The sequence below is a fragment of the Varroa jacobsoni genome, unplaced genomic scaffold (assembly GCF_002532875.2).
Source record: "Varroa jacobsoni isolate VJ856 unplaced genomic scaffold, vjacob_1.0 contig01055, whole genome shotgun sequence".
In the NCBI taxonomy this organism is placed as follows: Eukaryota; Metazoa; Arthropoda; class Arachnida; order Mesostigmata; family Varroidae; genus Varroa; species Varroa jacobsoni.
In genome coordinates, this window is record NW_019214575.1 from 89,364 (window position 1) to 101,274 (window position 11,911).

The 11,911-nt window shown below is 40.4% G+C and overlaps 1 protein-coding gene and 1 long non-coding RNA gene across 7 annotated transcripts in view; one reads left to right on the forward strand and one right to left on the reverse strand.

Moving 5' to 3' along the window:
• Positions 1–474, reverse strand: part of LOC111271803 (uncharacterized) — a 37,554-nt gene extending 37,080 nt beyond the window's left edge. For all 4 annotated transcript variants that reach the window (XR_002687113.1, XR_015315473.1, XR_002687112.1 and 1 more), the window contains exon 1: positions 393–474. This is a non-coding gene — a long non-coding RNA (uncharacterized LOC111271803). The remainder of the gene's footprint in view (positions 1–392) is intronic.
• A 490-nt stretch (positions 475–964) lies between these two features.
• Positions 965–11,334, forward strand: LOC111271799 (protein Loquacious). Of its 3 annotated transcripts, none has more exons than XM_022852794.2 (7): positions 965–1,096; positions 4,001–4,349; positions 5,541–5,626; positions 5,861–5,986; positions 6,147–6,321; positions 6,718–6,934; positions 7,205–11,334. In XM_022852794.2, exons 2-7 carry the CDS (start codon positions 4,119–4,121, stop codon positions 7,615–7,617), a joined length of 1,248 nt encoding a protein of 415 aa, XP_022708529.1. In that variant the 5' UTR covers positions 965–1,096; positions 4,001–4,118; the 3' UTR covers positions 7,618–11,334. The 3 variants fall into 3 exon arrangements, with proteins under 3 accessions (XP_022708529.1, XP_022708534.1, XP_022708530.1); XM_022852799.2 differs by having other exon boundaries at positions 991–1,096; positions 4,023–4,349; XM_022852795.2 differs by lacking the exon at positions 965–1,096 and adding an exon at positions 1,113–2,390.
• The last annotated feature ends 577 nt before the right edge of the window (positions 11,335–11,911 follow it).

Genomic DNA, 11,911 nt, shown 5'->3' on the forward strand with positions numbered 1-11,911 from the left:
TTATACTTTTTTAGCTTAATGCCATATTGTTTCATGGCTAGCAATGGCATCTGTACCGCAGACTGCACTTAATTAAACTATTATTTAATAAAAAGTTGATATCCCTAAAGATTTCCCAAGTGGTCTTAGACGTATGCTTCACATTCCAGAATGCTATTAATTGAACCCTTTACGAAGGCGCTGTATAGGCTTGTTTGCACCTCTATACATCCAATGTACTCTATAGAAAGACTCGCGCCCTTTGTCAGTCAGCCTCAAACTCTGACTCAATGAACATAAATAACAATTGGAACCGTCAAAACCTCTCTGCAAATGAACTGCTAGCAATCTACTTTTTGCCGTTTGCCACGCTGAAAGGTTATGCTCACGTCCAGAATAAGGCAAAAAATTACCGCCTTTCACGATCCTCGCTAGGTGGTGAGTATCCGCAGGAAATATGAATTCACTCTCACTCATTGAAGAAATGTGTCTTTACAAAAAGATCTCATTGCATCAAATGTCAGGTTGTCATGCGATGTCTCGGCAATAGCAAGAGAAGAGGTTAAGGTTAACAAGTTAACCTTATCAACCACTAAAAACAAACCAGTTGAAGTTGTGTAATTCTTTGATTCGTAATAATAATATCAGCTATTGCTGCATTCTTCACACTCAGTCACACGCTAACTCGGTCCTCTCATACCACTGTTTTATCGCCTTGCGGTCACCGACTAGTCTACGCCTGCTTTCATGGAAACTACTGGTCACACGACACGAACGAGGAGGCGCTTCCACAGCGGTGGTAGCAGCCAACAAAGCTTCATAAGACTGCAGACAGCACAACCAGCGTTCGTTCATGTGCTTGCTTTGGCTGGCCGCACTCACTTCTCAACACTCGGCTCTACGAGGCTCTTTTACCACTGCGAAGCAGACGACAAAGCGGCCAAGCGGACAACAACAGCGCTGTCGTCAACACTTTTTTCTACTGTAGGCATATGCGAACCGCAGTACTCACCTTAACCGAGAGAATAAACCCATCGATAGTCAGCGGGAGAGCCGTACACAGCAGTGTGAAGTTTTGCGAGTGTCGCTGCTGCCACCGATTGTGCGCCGGTTTTCGGTGAGTTTCGTGCTCCGGCCAGCGTGTGACTGAAAAGCATACAATGATTGATGATCAACGAAGTACGGCTGATAGCGAATCAGATCGCTCAGCTCATCGCTAGCTCGATAGCCACAATATACCCTCTGAGCGAGTGTTCGAAGGATGCCACTCCGTGGGAAATAGTGCCGATGTTGTCCCTGTTTGAATGGTTATCTAATGTTTTCCTTGTACCCGTGCTAGCAATATGTACACAGTCGAAAACGTTAAGCTGTTATGATAATGCTACAATATTAAGCGTATTGGTTCACTTTGAAGACTTGGCCAAGCTCACTGAAACATTACGGAGCACTCGCTGCATTAATGAGCAGGCAGCAAATGGACGCACGACCACTTATGCGGGTCGGTGTTATTTTGCGATTCGTCGAAATTTTGCATTGTACGGACAACGAAGCTCAAGAGGGTGCAATTGGATGAACGATATTTTCCGCAGTTGTAAATCTGTGAATTTACGAATACGGAGACAATTCCTAGAGCTAGTCAACTCTGGCTGGGGTCTTGCTTAGAGTTTAGTTATTGTGCATGGAGGTAATTATATATCGCGTCGTTGGACTAACCATATCACTACGTGCTCTTTGAACTCTATACAGGACAAAAATAGAACGCTTACGAATATTGAACCTAGTACTCTAAGAACATCTGCGCCTTCGGTAGTACTCATCTTTACGTGATATTGAGAACAACAGAAGATTCGCCCACGGTGGTCTACAAACTTAATGGAGTTCCATTCTAGCAGCAACAACGGTCGTTGTTGAAGTTAAAGTGTGCAACTTTTAGTCTGATTGCCGTTTTTAGACAATCGGACATTTTTTGGTTCAGTGAAAACGCATTTCTATTAACTACCAGGTGCCAATTTCCCGTTACACGCTATATGCAGTGCTTCCCTCATAGCGAAATCCTTCTGTATCATTTGTTTGAGTTGAACAAATGTGAATAAACATTTTATAAACACACAACTGATTGGAATCGAATAGGTGTCCGATCAGATGTTTCTTACATGCTGCAGCGCCTGCACACACGGCGTATGTGAAACTTTCTGTGTACACTATTACCCGCCTTGATGTTCATTTTGGTTAATCGATGTTCGCTAGAGGTGTTCAGCCCCTTTTTGTCTGGTAGTGCTCATTGGTGTGTTTTGTTTAGCATTTCACGCGCCGTATATATGTTTTCGCAATTCTAACTGGGAGCACAAAAAGTGCTTTGTCTCTGTGTATTTGAGCACTGTATCCGGGAGTCTGACTTCCTACACCGCATGGTGAGGTTACGAACGCTCTCTGAAGCTTATCAGAGAAGAAATATAGCTCAAGTGGTTTGCTTAATATATTGGTAAATTAATTCTCTATAATGAACGTTTGTGATGAGCACAGAAGCATCGAAAGGCTGCTTATAGTGCCACTTAGACCGTGCAATAACGGTATAGCAGAGTTAGCAACAGATTGCGGCATCTAAAGTATGCAAGTTAGTCGTAGCATATTGTAATTGCATCAAAACACATAAATAGTCATTCTGTAACACTCACATGTCTTCCTCACGTGATGAAGATTTGTTCAGACCTTGCGAATCAGCTCACTGTGACCAGTGTCATCACAGAGTGAATGATGATTATCTTGTGCCTTTAAGCGCAGAAAGCAAACGGCCCACAGCATTCTCTGAGAATGTAAAAAAGTTCTATAGTACATAGAGATATGATGATAATTTATTGCATATCACCTGAGAATAGCAGAAAATAACCACTAATATGTTATTAAAGTGTGCCATTGATCGCTGCTGGTTTCCGTGGAGGTAAATCCGTACATCCGTTTCCATGATGTAATTTTAGCATATTTCCGGCGGATTTAGTTCGCGTATATTATTGTGGAATATATCACACTTCTCTATCCTCAAGTTTTCTCGACGTTCATTTTTTGTACTTAAATAAACTAGCTTAAATCCTTTAAGTGCTTGCATCTAATTGATTTTAAATTTACTTTTCCGTTGTTCGATTGTAGCCCACCTAGATGGACTAAGTGTATCACCGTTGCATTGTAAACTTGGTACAATTTTTAATTGCGATTCGATGTAAGAAATATAAAATCCTAGTATACAAACTCGTTAGCAATGTTTATAGTGTATAATTCCCAGAGTTCACAAGACAAGAAAAGGGCATATTTTAGTCGTAAGTAGCAGTAATAGCACGAAGAAAAGCAAAAACACATAAATATCTTGAAACGATGATGCGGGAAGTGAGGTCTGTTGTCTCTTTTTCGTTCGTAACTAAAAGCTTTCAACTTATAATCGGTTGAATATAATAAGGAGCGTATTAAAGTTTCCCGCATGCTTTTTAGATGTGGAACGCCTGGGCAATTGGTTTGTTAAAAGCGTGTCATTCCTAGGTATGCGCAATGCAACTTTCTAAAATGGCCTGTACAGGGAATTTATAGTTTTACCAGCGTTTGCAAACCGTATCTAAGTTAATCATCTTAAATTAATGCGGGCGCTTATTGCGTATATTTTCGAGAAATAACTCCCTCTTGATAAATATTAGTGAAACAAGTTTAGCGCGGCATGTTTGCGATTGTTCGAAGTTGATATCGTAAGTGCATTATTAGTAGTTAGCACCGATGTTCCTTCCCATTTTTAGCCCAGATTAATATTGAAGTTAGCTTCAGTGGTATTGCTTGCCCTTTGCATACTGGGAGTAGCATGGTTAGACTTGAAGCGGACAAGACTATATATTGGCTTACCTAGTAAACTACGTGTATGATGATGGTTTTTTATATTTCAGATACGCCACAATAAAGTAATTTCATTCTAAGAAGGTGGTAAGTAGATTGTTACAAATTATCCGCAATTGTCTATTTGTTTCTTGGTTTCTCTTTTTCATAGGTCGAATTCTGTTGTGGTGAAGCTGAGCCTGTTGCAGGCATAAGGCCCGTAAACGGCAGGCACGGAGCGGCTAGCGACACTATCGTCTACCGACCGAGAAATATCATTCGGTAGCATTATGGCAACGATGGATCCGGTTTGGTCTACTCAAACAACGGGATCGGGAAGTCCATCCGTCGGACTGGGTGGTGGACCTTCGTTGCTACCCGGGCCGGGACCCGTAACGACAGCCGGCTCCCCTGCCGGTGCTCCTGGTTCGCTGGGGTTCGTTGGAGGAGAAATGCTTAATGCCGCAGCGGCCGCCAGTTCGGCTGCGCACAACCAGAAGACGCCGATCAGCGTCCTACAAGTAAGTGCTGTATTCGAATTTTGCTCGGGTATTAGATCTACCTGTAATTCATTGGCTGAATGAATTAGCTAGGTTATGAAAACCGAGGCATTGGAACCCAGTTGTGATGTCAATTTCAGAGTTCTATCATGTACAAAACCATTTTTGATGAGAGCAGACCTATTATATTTTATGGAAACATAGAATCACATTGAATGATCGTCAATTGGAAACGGAACGAATTGATCATCTCCAATTGTTGTCTTCTCTAACTAGTTGAAACTATCAAATGTGTATGTCTATGCATGTATCAATTAGTTCCCATGTACAATTTGTCGTGTTATGGGTGTTGAATGCTAACATCCAAGTGTTATGCAGCGTTAGAACACGCTTTCTACATACAAGTTGTTACCGTTTGTAAAATAAAATATATACGAAATTTCAATACGTAAAAAGTATAATAACAATTCCAAAATGATTGGGTGATAAATAATACGATGGACAGCCAATTCACAATGGACCGGCACAATTAATTTAAAAAACAAACATGGAAGAGATTAAAACACTTAACAAAGAAGGTAACAGTCACAAAAGAAAATACTAATAAATTATAAGCCAGTGATAAATATATGGGACTTGAACCTTATTCCTAACGTAGCAGTAATTTTCTAATTTGTTTTTTTTTAGCATATTTTGTTGGTTTAAGATTTAAAGTCCTATTCATATAAATGTAACATTTACTTCGATTCCGGGATGGCAGACACTGTTTGATAGTTTCGACAAAATGGTATATAAAACAACGCTTGTATGGTAAAAACGGAACTTTCTAAACGTAATAATAATCTTCCCATGATAGCGCAAAGGGAACCATATGTGCTTGCTAAACTTAAGGACACAGGGTGGTCTACGTTTGAATCCGGTCGTGGACATACTCCATTTCGTACTGGGAACCATCAAGTAATGCCAAGTGGCTTAAATACCAGATGTAAAAATAGCTTTCCCAAAGTTGAGTAGCATCTGGCCACTGGAAAACGACAGGCTGAAAAGGTTTAGCATAACCGAATCATCGAGGACCGGTTTTTGGAATACCGCATTAGGCAACAAAGAAAAATATTGATTTTTTTTTCACAAATTGACCCGTTACGATACCAATGCATAACAAACTAAGGGATATAGAGAACTACTAACGCCGGTTTTTTTAATATTTTTCAGGAGGTGTGCAGTCGCAAGAGCCTCACTCCCGAGTACAAACTCATCTCAGTAGAGGGCGCAGTTCACGCACCTACCTTCTTCTATAGGTATGAACATTTATTTCTACTGACGTGCGTTATTGTTTCAACTATGTAGATATCGATTGTTTTTTTGTCAATATTTAAGTTGTCTTGCTTTGTCTAGGTTACCATTGTGTCCATACCTTTGTCTAGGTTTCACGAAATACATGTTCATCACATAAATGAGCTGTTTGTGTGATGCGTCACATTTAAGTCGCATCTAAACTTTGTTAAATCATCATTTACATTTTATTATCATAGGGTAGAAGTAGGCGAAGTATTTGCAACAGCATCAGGACAAAGTAAAAAAAAGGCTAAACATTGCGCTGCAAAGGTTCTTATCGAAAAGATTGTCGAGGACGATTGTGGACCGCTCGTCTTCCTCAAGTAAGTTGCTCTTACTCCTGTGTCCATACTGAAGTATCTACTGCGCTACCGCACATATAAAGATTATTGCAATTAGTATATCACTTCAGGATAACTATACTCTTTTTTACCTATTTTGTTGTTTAATCTAGCTATGCATTGTGATTTCGCTGTGTATTAGGCCACTTCTACTCGAGGGTATTGTAGGAATGAGCGATGGCCTCGGCAGCGAGAAAGAGGGTTCATCCGCAGCCGCAGCTTTGAACACATCCGGCGCATCCGATACTGTTAACGGAGGTGGATCAGATGCAGGGGAAGATGACGGGATTCCCGGGAATCCTGTTGGCCAGCTTCAGGTAAATTATTGCTATTTCTACGGTATCTCTTTGGTAAAATTTTGGTACAAATAACTGATGGCAGTAATGATAATTGGCAATTGTCATTCAAATAACGAAGTATTTTTTTTGCTAAACTAATCAAAGACATATAAATGCCAAATTTACACTGGAGTGAAAAGAATAGTGGACTCGACACAGATATCTGAAGAAGCCATATGCAGTGAATCAGAGATGAATTTATTTTTAGCTATCTATTTAGCACAGTCATTTTTCATGCTAGAAACGAACACATCTCTCCAAAAGTTAAACTTTCTTTGATTATATATATACATATATATATATATATATATATATATTGATTATATACTTGATAACAATGATTTGGCTAAGTTATGTTTGATCATACACGTTTAGGAATTGTGTATGAAAAAACGCTGGCGTCCGCCTTTCTACGAGACACAGATGGAAGAAGGGCTTCCGCACGAACGCATGTTTGGTATCATGTGCGTCGTTAATACCTTCACTGAAATTGGTTTCGGCAAGAGCAAGCGGTTAGCCAAACGCCAAGCCGCCTACAAAATGATTCAACTCATTGAAAAACTACAAACGACTGGAACAACCAATGGAGAGAGTAAGCGATTTTTTCTGTTGTATAGATGCCATCGTCGAATACGGTGTCACTTTTTTGTTTTCTTTTTGTAAAAAAAACAGAACTCTGTTTATTTAGATTAGCCAAAATGTGTTAACTTTATTATAACTTGGGAAAATTGCATAATAGTATCATCAACTATTCGTACTAAAGAACCATTGAAAATGTGAATTGTGGGCATCGATGCGTTAATGCTTATCCATATCACTAATTTACTTATTCTATTATCCTCGCTGTGAACTGGTGTCGCAGGCGGTGGGCTTGAAGTAAAGTTCTCCGAACTCGCAGACGAGATGCGCGATCTGCAAATAGTGAAGACGGAGCCTATTCCAACAATTACCGCCAAACATTCTCAACAGGTGTCCAATATCCTCAAGCAGCTTAAGTCTTCGAATGGTCCCCAACTGAATGATCTACAGTACAAAAATTTGAGCACATCTGGACTAAATTACACGGGTCTGCTGCGGGAAATTGCAGACGAGCAGAAGTTCGAGGTGACCTACATCCCCGCGGAGACCGTCGAGGGTCGGGCGACTTGCCTTTGTCATCTGACGACGTTACCACTGGCCGTTTGCTTCGGTATAGGCGAAACAGAAGAGCTCGCCAAAATGAACGCATCCCACAATGCCCTCCAGTACCTAAAAATCATGACGCGTAAAAAGTAGGCAAACGCCACGCTGCAAGTACTCAGTTTGCCATTCGTTGGCCCGCCAAACGTCTTGCAATGACTCTTCGATGTAGTAGTATTACCAGCTTCAAAATCTGCTGGGCTTACATAGTTGACGGATCATCATGGAGCGTGGCTATCGAAGCATCTAATCAGGCCAATGACGGCAAAAGCTCTTCGTTACAAGAATAAAGTAAGCATTGTATTGGGATGCAGCGTTTAGAGATCCATGGGCCGACGAGAAATGATAGGCACCGCGCTATAGTCAGAGGCAAAGCCATGCCACGACAGTGGCAATAATTAGAGCATTGTTAACTTAATAACCGATGATATAGATAAACAACTCGAGGAGAAACACTTTAATTGTGCACGATACACGTGATCTAAAGATTCTCAAGAAACAAAAAGCGCACGAAACGATTATGACGATTAAACGATAGTGTATGTCAATTTAAAGCGAACATTCACTAAACGTGACGTACATACGTTCATCAAACAAAGGTGACAAACGTGCACGCTAATCAAGTATTTTGATTCCAACAATGTATTGCTTTTCAACAATACGTTGCTTTACATTCATATATGTATTATTGTGAATAATGCTGCAGATAAAGGAAAATAATTATACGAGACTTAACGTCTTCTTGATCTTCAGCACCAGAACATATGTTGTGTTTAAATGTGACTACTATTTATTTGATTATATTTTTTGCAATTCTGACGAAAACTAAACAATGTGTTTAATTTAACAGGGACGGTCGACCGTCTAGAGCGATGTAATCGAATCAGAGCACTGACGTAGTTAGTCTGTTTGATTACTATTGCAGCAGTAATAATTGAGAACAAATGGTTATTGAATCATGTAACATTTAGACCCGTTCATCGATTGTACTGCCACAATGAAGATAATACTTGCTTAATTGTATATTGATCGATAGGCGCTAGTTGTGATGAGTGGACAGCAGATCATTATATTACATTGCGCAAACGCTTTCTTGCAGGAACTTTACATCTCTTGACATTCACAAAGCATAAAGACGCTAGTTTAGACATATGAACATACCACGAAGTGGTACAATGTATACAAGCGGATTGTTCAGGTGTAAGTTGTCGATAAACTACGCTGGGGGCTATACTTAAATGGTTTAATGATGACAATTGTTTGATGAGAAATGTTGCACGGAGCAGTCGAAAGCTTTGCTTAAGTAAACAACAAAAAAAAACCGTGACGTAATGACGACTGATTACAATAATGACAAGCGAGAAAACGACGGGAGCAAGCTTAGTAATGGGCGAGTTTAGTTCATGTTCTTGGGCGCTCCATTGCTAAATAGAGCCTGATAAAAATAAAATAACAGAAACGATACAAGTTCATTAAGTTTAATCCCACTATACACTTGATAGGAAAACGAACATTTAGAAACGATGATGATGTCGCTTTAGGTCACACGCCATTGGCAAAAAATCGCCTTGGGCTTTAATTGTAGCAGATATTTGGGTGGTTTCAGGATCTTTTAAGTGAAATGGGATACGTTCGGCTCTGATGAAAAAAAAAGACATAAAACAATTAGGAAAGACAAACGAACAAAAAGCACTAAGTTAACAAAGGCAAATTAGTACGAATTACAGATTGCCGATAGAATTTCATACAACTATGCGCATGTGTATCGGGGCTGCTACTGGTACAGGCCGTCCATTCGGTATTATTAGGCGATATCAGGCCGCCAGTTATAACGACCGGAAGATCTGCGTCGCACTCAAAAAAAAAACAAAATTCACAAAAAAAAGCCGACATTTTACACCATCTATTGCTACGACACATGACGCTGACAAAGCCATTTGCGGTCTCAGCTGCCTTATTCATTCTCGCCCATCGTTTATCGTTTATATAACTCGTAATAGTAACGATGGTAATAGAAATAATAACAACAACAATAAAGTTCTGCTATGGATGCATACATAAGATTTAACAGTCCGCCTATCCATTTCTCTCTGTCACCACTACTATTTCGACCTAAACTTATGGTAATGTAATGTCACTCATATGCTGAGGGTCACAGCCCGCAAGTGGGAGAAATATTTCTGCCAACTGGCATATTTAGATAAGAACATCATGCAAAGAAGTGACAATACACACGAACACGGTATTACCAGGGCGGCGTATATGTGAAATGTAGTTTATTCTTTGACAATCTTTGATTCGTAGAAACTAGCCTGTAAGTGTAGCCAATATAAGAAAAAATGAAACGATAGAAAGCCAGCCAAAGCCGCTACTGCATCATAGATTACGATGTAAAAGATAAGAGAACACGGGAAGGCCCCGGGCGATACAGACAGTAATTTGGAGAGGCCAAATAGAACGAGAAAATTGTGACTCGATGCGACAAAAACCCCTTTGCACATGCAAGCACACAAAGAAAGATTAACGTTGAAATACTTCACTTAATATGCTAGAGATTGAGGAGGAAAGACGACAATAAGTTTAACACGGAACCACGTTACAGCGTATAGAAGGCAAGCACAAGAGGGAAGTAACTACAATTCATGATTGGAAGACCTCACCAATTGACAAAACCGTATACGCTATCTATTAAAACTAAATTGGGCACTAATGGTAAGCCTTTGCCATTGTGATGATGAGAAATATTGAGAATTATAATAGTGCTGGTGGCTGAAGCGGAAAATGGAGACGATCCCGTGAAGTATGAAAACGAAAAAAAAAAAAGATGAAAATATAAAAGCAATGAAGCTTAAACCAGTTTCGTGACAGCGAACTCGCCAAGTTGTTAGCGTGACCTGGCAGACAGTTTGATATATTCTTACATCCCTTCCCGTGAGACCCCGGCTAGCGACCGAATTTCGACCAGAGAATTCAACAACAAGAAGTATTGCTTCAACCTGATAAATAGTATGACTCAACCAAAGAAATAACTACGGAGTACAAATATAGATGACTGCATATACGATCATCTAAATCTTACCGAAAAAAAAACCAATAATAATCGGATTAGGAATGAATCAAGAGACAAATGAAATTTCTGTCCAGTGAGCGGATGCTTTCTGCAAGAGCGATCTGCTGACTACTCTTAACTGTGGAGCTGTTTAGCGAGTTCTGGCTGATTGATTATTCTGGTCACCAAGCCGGGGACCGCAGAACGCAACTCGGCGGGCACGTTTAGACGAAAGCAACCTCGATTTTGTCTGTAGCGGGGGGCAACCCAAGCACGTTGGCGTTCTGGCTCGGTAATATCTCTCACAATTCCCTTAACGGAGAACTAACTGTCAGTCTAAAGAAGGGCATACAATGAACTAACATTACACACATAAAATTACACGTACCCACACTGATGCCGACAATATATGCCAACCACTCCCGAAACAAATAACTAAACGAACAACAAGAACAAGACAAGATTTTACATACAACAGAGGGTAAATTATGCAGGGGCGTGGCTACTAGGGAGGGGGTCGTCCGTCCAATGTTACGTGTTCTCAGTTTGCCGGATGTGAGATGAAACTTAGATGTTTGCGGGATTTCATATGATCTTTTCTTTGTTGATGGGGGGAGCATGCTGGGTTTGCCAAAGTACCGAATACGTGCTCGAATTAAATGAGAAAATGTTTGTCTGTGTTTATTAAAACTTTTTTTTTGGTGGATTTTGTATATGAAACGAATGTTTTGTGACTGAAATAAAAGCTCGTTGGTTTGGATAGAGTTTTGCGCGGTTTTCGGTCCGGGAGGGACGGCCTAGGACAAAGTGGTGGCGCCTCTGCTGCCGAGCCAGATGCTGGCCCTCGGGCCTTCTTAATACTTGTAGATACAAATTCTGGGTGATAGCAGGAACCCCTAGTCACTGGGACGACGGCGGACTCCAGACGAATGTCGACAAAAACACTGCGCGCCCTAGCATTGATCTTTAATCATTAATGATATAATGGTGGTGATGATAATAATGATATTATTACTACTATTACTTATATTAGTATCAAAATACTACAACTGCTGTAATGGAGGATAGAAAAAAAGTAAGAGCTAGATAAATGAGTTCGAGATATATATATATAAGTATATACATAGGTGTGTATGGGAGCAGTGAGGTCGCGGGGGCGAAGTCGATGCTGATATCCAGGAAGGACCTATTTTTCCTCCTTGTAGAAACTAAAAAACAGAGAAAAAGGGAAAATGTTAAAGGCCCTTCCCGCCTTCGTGACCGCAATGGGCCGGCGCACACACCGATCTGCAACAGTAACAACAGCATTAACTGCAGTGGCATAGAAAGTAATCGAAGCAA

Bases quoted from the DNA above. Each gene is read 5' to 3' on its own strand.
- LOC111271799 (XM_022852794.2), top strand. From the start codon at position 4,119: ATGGCAACGATGGATCCGGTTTGGTCTACTCAAACAACGGGATCGGGA. The intron at 4,350-5,540 runs GTAAGTGCTGTA...AATATTTTTCAG, and splicing joins CGCCGATCAGCGTCCTACAA to GAGGTGTGCAGTCGCAAGAG. The intron at 6,322-6,717 runs GTAAATTATTGC...ATACACGTTTAG, and splicing joins ATCCTGTTGGCCAGCTTCAG to GAATTGTGTATGAAAAAACG.